Consider the following 11,823-nt stretch of genomic DNA (forward strand, 5'->3'; position numbering starts at 1 on the left):
CCTGCCGGTGCCACCTGCAAGGGACAAACATCCAGCCGTAACTCATCACTGCCCGAGACACCAGCTGAATCGTGACCAGCATGGAATTCCATTATCTCAACGCTCATTAAAGGGTGTCTAGATGTGGTGAGACTTTGGAGTGAAAACAAGGCAAAGAAAAGTGTGTTGGATGTTGTCTTGAAAGGATTCCACCCCATGGCTGAGGCCTGACTAAAACCCAACAGAACACAATAACATAACACAACATGCCCCTTCTTTCACCAGACAAGTGACAAAAGGGATTTCTCTGTACAGCTGCTGACTTGTGGATATAAGAAAGAGTTAATGACTTTTCAGCCCCTGCCTGAGTGCCCTGTTCAATGACTGACAGGTACATACCAGTGATACGATAGTTCAAACCATTTGGTACAACAGCCTGCCCTCTCTTTATTTAAAGTTCAATAAATCCTAAATCTTCGCCTTGATTGGAGGTACAACAGATCACTTTATCATACTTATGATCCACACACATGTGTAATTAAACAGCACTTCTGGCTCCAGCATGACCAGAGAAAAGTTGTGTTGGTTCACGCCTGAACTGATGCGTGACTCCCAGAAGGCAGCAAACACCCGACACTCGATCTGAAGTGGTGATGAAACTCTATATAGGGCTTGGGGCAACAGGGAGTAGCATTAATCGTCCTTTCCTTGTTTAACACCTGAATTCTTCACTGCTCAGTGGTTAGCTGTGCTGTTTGCCCAGGCTGGGAATGTGTCCAGCTCAAACATGGGTCTTCCCCATGTGTTGATGGCCAGTGTGACACAGAAGACTCCAATGATGTTCATCACTATTCCAGACCTAACCTGTGGGGAAAAAAGCCCAAACCAACAAATATAACCAAATAACCAGCACAGCAAACTGCAGCAGTGCCTATTTGTACATACACGTAGTAAAATAAATCACAGAAACGGGCATTGTACCCACTGCCCGGTGCTCTTGCTCAGGTGGAAATACCAGGGAACTCACTGTGCAAAGCCTTTGAACACTTTGCTATAGAACTAGGCTAGGAGCTTTGCGGCGTGTACAAGTTGCTCTTACTAGTTAAAGAACAGCTTCTGCCTCCTTCAAGTCTCCAGTTACAAAACTGATAACGTTTGCGTGTTCGGCATGGAATCTGGCACTGTGTGGTCTGGCAGGCAATCAGAGGACCAAAGGCTAGGGCAAACGATTGTTACCTTCTGCTCTCAGCTCCAGTGGAAACAAGGCTTCAGCTACACTCGCCAAAGCCCCAGAAGACTGGAAAGCACTGACAGCATGTTAACTCTTCAGTGTTTAAGAGACTTACGACTTGTCCGTTTTTAATTTCAGCTGGGCTGGGCTGTATGTCTGCCAAAGACTGAGAAAGGTACTGTCACTTCAGAGATGCAAATCTTTATTGCAATAGTAACACCGCAGGAGAGAGAGGCAGAGGTTGGTAGTTACAGCCCGTAAGAGCTTCCTGGCACTTTGGAAATACTTGGTTAAGAAAATTAAACTCTCACCATATTTCAGGATAAAGGCAATGGAGAGCTTCAGATAAGAAGGCAATTATCATCTTACCATATCCAACACACGGATGTGACCATACGAAAACACTATTGCATTCGGCGGCGTTGCAACAGGCAGCATGAAGGCAAAGGAAGCACTGAGAGTTCCAGGCAGCATAACGTACAGAGGATGGATCTTGACAGATGTAGCCTGCAACGCAATGGGGAGAATATCACACTGGGGGTGTTCCAAAAGAAAAGCATAAAGAACATTTCCCAGACCACTGAGACACACAGACTCATCTACTTTCCTGGTACTATATCACCTGAGTAATTTACTAGTATTTTATTCCGAAATCCACCTGTGCTTAAAGATAACTTTGCTCTCATTTTCTGTCCCACAATACTTAAAAACAATGCTTGATTCTTTCTTCTTGTTTGTTTTGCTCTATGGTATAATTTGGAGTTCTGGTCAAACTTACCCAACAATCTTCTCTTTGACCTCAGACCACAGTTTCGCCAGGATTACACAGGGATGGGATTATAATTACTAGGCACGTGGAGTAACACTTTTAGACGTTATATGAACTCTGTGGGACTCAGAACTTAAGTGCCATTTAAGTCACTAATAGCTCAGCACCCTTATTGGGATAATTTTACTTTGATGAAGTGGTCTAGAATAAAGCGGTTGTACTTTCCAAATTAAGAGACAAAGTAACATATTTTTTCCTTTAAGCCACAATTTCAATTCTGCTCAGAAAAGGCAGTGACACTTAACAGGCTTTCCCCCATACATTTTAGAATTGTTCTGGCTTCCTACAGAAAATGACACATTTCTAATAATCAGGGCTAACACTTTCTGTACTCTAGCATAAAGCCATGAAGGAAGGATTCAAAGGGATGAATAGAAAGTGCTGTATTTTGTTTCGGTTTGGGTCTTTTGTGTGTGTTTTTCCAATTCTGAGTTGGTGGTTCAAATACAAAATGACCAGAAGTAACGGATGTTTGTTGATCTGTACTTAAAAACGAGACTCTCATTTCACTTTCTCTAGAGACACACCTTACAGAAGGCTTGAAGTGCTTCCTTTTCAGTGACATGGGACAGGCCCTGAATTAGCTTCTTCCCCCCAAGACGCTGTTTCTCAGGTTTCAGGCATACAAGTAGGGCAGACTGGAGAAAGTTTGGATTCCCAGTTTCTGTCTACATACGATGCTATAAACATAGCAGTGACCACCAGCTAAAATCTGCCCATTATGGCATACTGTCAGATGGGCTGCTTTGTTGGTGGCTTTCAGATGAACACTGGAGCAACATTCCAGACAATAAATACGGTATTGCTTTGCCACTAGAGAATGTCAGTTTAACTCTGATCTCCCAGTTGACAGGATAACAGGATGGAAGTAATCTTACCATGGATGAGAAGACAGGTAGGAAGAGGGTGGCTGTGGCAACGTTACTGGTGCATTCGGTGAAGACAGCTGTAATAAGTGAAAGTACTGTTGCAATGGCCCACGGTGGGATGGATCCTAGTGGAGTCATTTGATGACCCAGCCAAGCTGAGAGCCCAGAGTTCTGACAAGAAAAAAAATGTTTTTCAGTGAGGCTTAGAACCCCTATCTCATGAACAGGGAACTCAGGTTAAGTGTAACATTCCTACCAAAGAATGCTAAATGGCTCCTGAATTATATAAACACCATCCGGGAAAGCACAATGATCCATGACAAAACACTAAAAGAAATTCCTTGCCAACTGGACCTAATACTGAGTCCCACTTTCCTGATTTTTCTGGAACCCAAATACTTGCTCACATTTTGGTTACAAAATTATGGTTTTTTGCTGAACAGAAACAACCATTGCTGAGACTATTGGAAATACTTAATGTATCTCTCAGAAGTTTCCTGGCATGTTTTTCTAAGGCTTCTGAAGATAGCGATGCTGTATGAAAGCAGGAACATAAGCAGAGATTGTAGGAACATAAGCAGAGATTGACTCAAACAGCTTACAAAACCTTTGACTTGATGGCTTCTAATGCTCTGGAGCTTTAATAATCTATGTCTGATGTATACAGATGAATGGAAGGCCCCAGGGCTTTAATTTGCCCCCTGGTTTAAAACTGCCTAGCCACAAAAATTAGATCTGAAGATGAATTTCCCCAAAGCATGGCACTGTTGATAGCTAAGGCTTGCTTTGATTTAGATGTATCTTGGGAGTGATGGAGGAAATGACACAGTCCACCTCAAGATTCTTTCCTGGTTTGGGAAGTCAGCTCCTTTTCTGTGAATTTATGAACACAGGATCAAACCATGGGCTACCTACCCACAACGATTTTTTTCCTGACCACTCCAGTAGTGGTTTGGTTTAAATCTGAAGATATATATGCTTTAAATAAACCTCAAATGGTTCTGAAAATCTGACAAGTGTTATCTATACTTCTACTTTTCTAGCCAGGGCTGGGATTGGGATGATAAGAGAAATAAGAAAGGCTGCTTTTCTGGTCTGTCCAGCCAGTGAAGACCCCAAACTACTTGGCAGCCTCCAAGAGGTAAGAGAAATTGAAGAAACTTGGTCAGAGCACACAAATTCCTGAAAAAGAGGCACATTCACACCTCCTCCCAATTTTTGCTAATGTGTCAGATCTGAACATCTCTACTGGGTTTGGCTTTGGGTGCATGCCCAGTAATACAGGACTAGATAACAAACCAGGGAAGTTCGCCTTTGAGTCAGAGAAAAACAGATGTCAGGACATACTGCGCTTGCATCAGCCAAAGCAAAACCTCCTCCCAGCAGCAGCACAACGCTCCAGGGCATCTTCCTCTGAACCACATTCCAGTCTAGCAGCGGGGCTGATAAAAATGGTTTTTTTATATCTGAAGTGAGAAATGAAAAGCAGAACATGTTTTAGGAGAGTGAAGACATTTTGTCTCCTGTTCTATAAGACACTAGGGAAAAAAAACAGATGCGTATTACTGAGAAACCTGCGAAGGGTAAGAGTAATAAATATGAGCAAGGACCGTGCCCCAGCCCTGCCCAGCACGTGAGGGAGGTGAGCTACGCTGAAGAACCGCATGCAAATCCAGTACCTGTTTCTGCCATGTTAGTTGGATCTGGCTAACTGTTTTGCAATGTTATGATTACTCTTTTAAATACCTTCTTCAGCCTGTTCAGGGTCAGACATGCTTGGATTCCAGCCTATGAATTTTGTTTGTCAGCAGGAAGGATAAACAGTAGCAGCGCAATTAACATAGCTGGAGCAGAATCAGTGATGTACCTAAAGAAGAAAAGAGAAAACGGCTTATAAAATAGACATCTTTCTCCTAGAAGATGGCTGCCTTCCAGCATTGCAGTCACTGCTCTTTGTCATCTTGTTTGAGGCTTGTACACTAGCAAAATGGGTCATTAGTTCATGACTGAGGTCTCTCAGACCTGCCACAACACAAACAGTGATAAAAGAAACCGGCTACAATACACATGAATAACCAGAGTCACAGACGGCAACGGCTCCTGGGAGCAGGGTTCCTGCTGTGGTGAGGCCAAGACTCAGCAGTTGTATCTCAATAAAGATGTGTAAAGAAGTGGCCTGAATGATAGTCCCATCGTGCATTTTGTTCTTAACATGCCACAGACATTATGCAAAAAAGCCATTCAAAGCACCAAATCAATTTCCCAGTGAGTTCTAAACTATTGTTTAGAGGTGATATTACCAAATATTCAAAGTGTACATCAGTGTGACTGAGACCAGCATGACAGAATTTTCTCTTCCTTTAGGAGGTTCAGCCTACTCCACGTCCTGGCCTCCAGCCTTCATTGCAGTACAAACTGCCAAACAATGCATCAACTGGTGATCTCACACACTAGCGACAGGATGAAGACCAGGAAATGTGAATTCAGATAAGTTTGGAATGAATGACCCCACACTCAAAATGGAACATAAGAGCAAGGGAATCTGATTCACAACCAAGAGGGTACAGGATGAAAAAAACCCTAAAAACTTACTTTTCTCCTTCTGGGAAGAGGCTGGTGGCCCAGCCTTTTACAAAGCCTGGGTGTCTGGAAAACCACAAGAGAACCAGCAAAACAAACATTATGAGGACATTGAATTCAGCATAAGAGATAGGGCCCAACTTCTTCATTTCTGCCTTCAGCACGTTGTATGCAGCTTTTTCTTTAGCAGTTCTCTCTGTCCCACAGCCCCAGCTTTTTTTAAAGCTTTAAGAAAAAAAGGAGAAGAAAATACGTAAGTATTAATATATCAGAGGGATTTAACATGCTTGCCACTGAAGCTGTCACTCCTAGGGATGGACACAGACTAGAGCAGAGGCCAGGAAAAAAAGAAATTACAACAGTGTCAAAGTATTTCATGGGGACATGCCAGTTCCTGCAGAAGAATGGGGTCTGTGAATGGATGTAAGTCTCTGGGTAATTTGGAGCAACCTGGGATGAAAAACTTAGTTTTGAATCGAGGGTAGCAAAACCCTATGCTAGCTCTTCTGGGGCTGAAATACACACATGTGAAACTGAAAAGTAACAGGCAATTCTGCCTGAACATTAAGAATGTATAAAGCTTTTGCCTTAGTGCAACTCCCATGAACACAAAAAGTTTCCAGACCTCAAAAGCTGCTGTGAAATGGAACTTCTCTCTGCTACTAAATTAATAACTTGTCAGTGCATTTGGCTTATCCAGATTTCTCAGTAAGCTGATCTGCATTAGCTGAGGGGTTTACACAATATCATGTAGTTAAATACTCACTTGAGTCCCATGAAGGAGCACTGTAGCCAAAGCCAAGCTAGTACCAACATCAGAATCATGTTTGGGAATGCAAACCCAAACCAGGAAGCAAAATTCACAATATCATTATTGTTGGGGTATAACCTGAAAACAAAAGAAAAATGTTTTCTGTATGAATGTCAAAACATTTAGTATTCTGCTCTCTCTTTAATATGTGCTAGTGACAATTATACCTGTAAATCTAGGACAACCATTGCACGTAATCACAGGCAACATCCATACCCTAAATGAAGTCAACAGGAAGGCAGCCTGCATTTCAGAGCAGAACTTAAATGATCCTCGGTTTTCTCTGTATTTTACTTAATGCATATATTTCAGGTCTCAGTAAGACAACTGCTACTGAAAGATCTCCCACACAAGTCCAGGTACCTTTCACTTCCAACATGCCTGCTTATTTATACCAAGACAGGACATTCTTTCTTCTGCCCCATTCATTCTAGTAAGAGAGCAAGAACTGTCTTTCCTGAAATTAATAGCTGCACTTCTGCTCACTTCAACAGAAGACAAAGTTGATAGCTGGCTTAAAAGAATGAAGCCAGTGTTTTAAGAACAGCAATTTTTGTTCTTCCCTGTGTTCACCAATAACGACTGGAGGAAAAATATCAATAGCAAATTTCCAGCTGGGTGTTAATGCCAATGGGTAATGCGGCAGCTGACACTGAAGTGCTCCCTACAGAAGGAAGCAATGTTTACGGACTGTTGTGGAGTCTGCAAAATTTCCACCGTAGATTAGGTTGCATTTAAATCAATTCCCAAACTCAGTTTAGCAGAGACAGTATTTTGTGGGCAACTCCTTTCCTTTACAACAGTATCTGCACAGTTTCCACAGCCACAGCATGGAGGAATAATATTACAGCAGAGGCTAAGCTATCTTTATCTCTCTTCAGTGGGCTTATGAGGAGGGTTAATCATACACTCTTCAGACACTCTTCGCTGCAGTTCCTCTGCTGATGTGCTGCATTTCAGTTGAAAAAGAGGACACAGAAGAACCAGTATCTCATGATCAACCAGCTGTCTGCTGATTACCAAAAAGTATTTCCAAATTTCTCAGGAGACCTATAACAGCAGCACATAGCTGCCAAAAAAGGCTGAAGCAGAAAAATGAGGCCCATCACTTCATACACATTCCTCACTCTCAGCTCATCAACTGGTCACTGCTTATGGTTTGCAACTGCAACTGTCATCTAAGACCAGCCAGTTGGTCACAGAAACAGTGAGATAGTTTAAGTAACAGAAACAGCAAGAAGGACTTACTGATTCATCTGGCCTTTCAACACCATGTTTGGTCCTGTTCCAGTGAGCGTTGCAGTTCCTCCAATGCTGGCAGCATAGCATACACAAAGTGTCATTCCCTTACATACACGTTTCCTCATTTTCTTTTCCTCAGAAGATCTGGGGTCATCAGGGACTTGTCCATTGCTCATGACTAGACACAAAGAACATGACTTGCCTCAGGTAAAGTTAGGGAGGAGAGTTCCGGACAGGGTCTGCAGGCTCAGTGATTCCAACTGGTGTATGCCACTTATTTTCATTAAAAAGAAACCACACAGATACGTTCCTAAATACTTTGGACTCAGGTTCACAAGGAGCTGAAGAGAGAGGTTGACGCTCTGGGTCTAAATGATCCCAGGATGCTGCTGTCCATATCAGTGCCACAGTTCCTCAGCAGTAATTTCCCGTTTCACAGAGAGGCTTACCACCAGCCAGATATTGTAGTCACTGGAACCATTCCAATACCACAGCAAGAACCGAACTAGCGTTAACCGCTGTGAATATGGGCAGAAAAAAAACACCCAAAACCAAATTCTTGCCTGGCATAAGATCAATATGTTATGTCAGTTTACATCAACTGTGAAATTTTGCTGCTGTGTCCATTGTTTTCTGAGGTTAACAGTCTAATCTTGAAGTTTGACTGAACTAACGGAGCAGGACAATGTAGGTATGGCCATTCCAACCAACTCAACAATACCAAAGGGTATTTTTGCACATATTTATTACCTTCACTACATACATGTTAAAATAAATCAGTCAGCAAAGCCAAGCAGAAAACCAGCAAAATTATTATTACCGGTCTTAGAGCAGAAGTCCCGTTTTGGGAGTCAAGAATCAACATGAAAAAGAGCATTTGCAAATATGAAAACTTATCTTTAGTACAACTGTTTGGAAGCTAGAAGCACTTACAGATCACTCTGTGACCAAGTGGCATTCTTGTGGGCTTGTGTATCTTACATAAACCCAGCGTCTGAGCTTTGCACAATCATAGTGCGTTCTCCCTTCACAAGGGAGGTTAAGAAATGAAGCAGCCAAAAAGCAGAGATCACAGTTGTATCTAAACTATGCCTCCAAAGTCCAAACAAATATGTCAGTTATGAGTCAATCTCGTAACAGGGCAATGTCTGGCACACATTAACATCCTTCTTCTACGCTGTCTTCCATTGACACGTAAGCCAGAAAATGGGCATGGCGTGCTGCAGGCAGAAGGCTTGCAGTGTGGGACACAGTATGCGCTACCAACTTTTGTACTCTTTTTTGCACACAGTCACACAGGGAATTGTGGCAGATCAACTTGCTAATTCAGTGAAATCACATCTCCATTAAAATCCCCAAGACAATCCTTCCTCCTCTGAAAGAGAAAGGCACCACAGAGCTGATCTTTAATGGTATTTAATAATATATCCCTCTGCAACAGCACAGCAGAGCCATGAAATCAGAGGGACTGAGTTTGTGCTCAGTGTGTCAGATGAAACCTACTGCAGAACCAACAGAAGGACCTTGTGGAGTCAAGCATCAAGGTAAGATCACGCTTTGAAATGTTCCAAGGAGTAGTTTGTCTACCGTGAGTCAAATGACACCAGCTCCTCTTTTCCATGTAGCTTTTAAAGTATTCCTCTTTCTTACACCCACTTCAACATGCAATCTGGTCAATAAAGAGATAATTACCCCAGAACCAAAACAGGCTGTGTTTGCACTAAGCTTTTTAAACATTCCTGCATGGCTTAGAAGCTGAATCCCCACTGATAATCACAAGATTTGCAAAGTGCAATGCTGGGGGACTGGACAATATTTCCCACAGGATACACTTTTAACTTCCCTGAGAAGGCAGTTAAGTCTAGGGAAACTATGGGAGGATGATCCCAGATTGAAGAAAAGAACATAACAATCTGCATGGGATTTAGCACTACACAGAACAAAATGGCAGCCACCAAAATTGGAAGCCATTTTATAAAACCTGAACGTCATGGATTTAGGGATTTTCAGTCAGGTTGCCATCCTCTTTCCTTGGAAAAAGTACAGAGCACTTCTTCTAGGTCAGGAAGCTCTGAGTGTGGCAAGTTGAGTAGAATCAACTCACTGCTGAGTAGGCCCTTACCATGCACTGAAGTGGGATCTGATGCATTCTTTTCCTCCAGCTCAATCACGGTATTTGCTTGTCCGGTTGCTTGTTCCATCATGGTCACATCATGCTCCGTGTTGTCCATTTGATCCAGGACAGCCTGGACAATGGGAACCATCATAGCAGTGGTGGCTGTGTTACTTATCCACATGGACAGGAAGGCAGTGACTACCATAAACCCCAGCATGAGGCTGAAAAGAGATAAACAGGCAGAGGAGAAAGGAGGAAAGAAAACAGACGCTGCTAGGCTTTGTAGTCACTGTAACTTAGACAGTGGAGCCCAGACAGGGATGCATGTAGCCTCCAGTAACACAAATCAGGGCCAGATTCCCTTCTGGGACAGCTCTGCCACGTTCACCAAAGGAACCCCAGAAAGCCATTTAGCTCCTTAGTCTGTGTGTGATGCAGTCTGTCACCATTTTGTCCCCAATGGCAAGCATCTAGAATTTGGCCAGATGCTGTTTTTAGCTAAAGGACAAATAAACTGTTCCTGCTGCCAGACTTCACCTCTGGAAACTCTGTACAAGTGCAGCTAAAGAGGTTCCTGAAGGTTCCCTCCTCTGCTGCCTGTTGAGCACTATCCCTAGGCCTCTGCTAAATCAACACAGGCAAGGAAGAAGTGATGTAATATTCTTACAGTGCAGGTTTCACCCCAACAATCAGCAGGACCCTCAGCGCAATCCTTTTGTGAAGATTCCACTGTTCAACAGAAATTGCAACAATCAGCCCTCCAACGAAGAGCATGTTTGTGTCATTTAGGTACTGCAAGCACACCTGAAAGACAGAGAAGGTAGGTCAGGGGCCCAAACGTTGCCTCTTGCCAGCCTCACCCCGTACACTCTGCCCTCCAGCCTCCCAAAGCCATCTACTGCACCGGGCCCCACCCCAGCACCAGCACAAGCAGTCGCAGCCTCAGAGCCACCTCCAGCTTCCCGAACCCTTCATCCCCTGTTCAAGGGCTGAACTGTCCAGTGCAGGGGCTCTTTGTGCCTCAGGAACCTACCTTTTGGATCATCAGGAGTTAATAAAGTACAAGATGACAGCAGTTTCCTAAAATATTGTTAGAGCTCAGAGTATTGTGTAGGTACCAGGAACGCTGAGCTCCAAAATGCATTTCTCAGCCACACCTGCCCCTACCAGCTGCCTGGCCAGGAGCGAACCTGGGCTACGGTACCCAAGTACGGGCTCTCTCTCTCCAACTAAAGCACTAGCACACGCAGCCAGGACGAGGTTTGGAGAGGACACAGTGTACTTGCTGGCATCTTGCTGTCTACCCCATCACAAGAAGCTTGTCCCGCGCATTCTGAAATCCACCAGAGGATGCGTCAGCACTGCTCCTCAGGGGATGTGCTATGAACACACCAGCTGCTGGCACCAATGGGATGCTCTCCAGCAGGATCCATGCCCAGAAACAGATCTTCCTCTCCACCCTCTCAAGCCCCACACCCTTCACATTTTGGGCAAATGTGTGTTTAGTTCAACATCTTCCCATACATGAACCCTGAACACCGCTCAACACGTTCACAAAGAGCACCACAGAGCTGAAGCGCTTTCCTATCAGACTTTTTTGCTGAGTACTGATGGGGGACTGGAGCAATGGGTATCCCTGCATCTGACTGAGCAAGAAGTGTTCCTTACCGATTTAGAGCTCTGAACTCCAAGCAGAGGGAAAAATACCACCGGCATGAGGGAGGTAACAGCCAGTGGGACCACTTCAGTGCACCAGTACACAGCCATGATGATGATGACATACGCACATTTGGCCTCCTGCAACATAAAGGAAGACACATTTAAATATAGAAAACTATTCCTGAATATAAGAAACACATCAGTAGATCTTATAAGGGGCCCAAACACTCCATCATCTGTAGCTTAACAAGTTATGCTGAAAGAGGCAGCAGAGACACGAGGATTTAAACTTGTACTTTTAAATTTTGTTTTGAAGCTGTTTGCATAAAAAGATCTTTTTGACCACAGGGTTTGTTCTAATGCACCCATGAAAATGTCAGATGTGAGAAAAACAAACCCTCCAGAACTAGGTAAGTACACAGTCTGCAGTGTGCAATTACCCCTTGGCAGCTGAGGTAAGCAGATTTCACATCTAAGAGACAAGAATTTTTAATACTATTTATAGAT

General features: G+C 43.5%; 1 protein-coding gene across 1 annotated transcript; it reads right to left on the bottom strand.

Moving 5' to 3' along the window:
- Window positions 1-536: 536 nt before the first annotated feature.
- On the bottom strand, window positions 537-11,451 carry SLC13A5 (solute carrier family 13 (sodium-dependent citrate transporter), member 5). The gene is given in 12 exon segments (XM_010074481.1): window positions 537-843; window positions 1,580-1,717; window positions 2,918-3,079; window positions 4,256-4,374; window positions 4,655-4,708; window positions 4,711-4,775; window positions 5,501-5,713; window positions 6,255-6,377; window positions 7,548-7,719; window positions 9,664-9,878; window positions 10,325-10,461; window positions 11,326-11,451. Coding segments are annotated over 12 exon segments (1,626 nt in total). The 5' UTR covers window positions 11,425-11,451; the 3' UTR covers window positions 537-714.
- Between the last annotated feature and the right edge of the window lie 372 nt (window positions 11,452-11,823).

The sequence above is a fragment of the Pterocles gutturalis genome, unplaced genomic scaffold, assembly GCF_000699245.1.
Source record: "Pterocles gutturalis isolate BGI_N339 unplaced genomic scaffold, ASM69924v1 scaffold22437, whole genome shotgun sequence".
NCBI lineage: Eukaryota > Metazoa > Chordata > Aves > Pterocliformes > Pteroclidae > Pterocles > Pterocles gutturalis.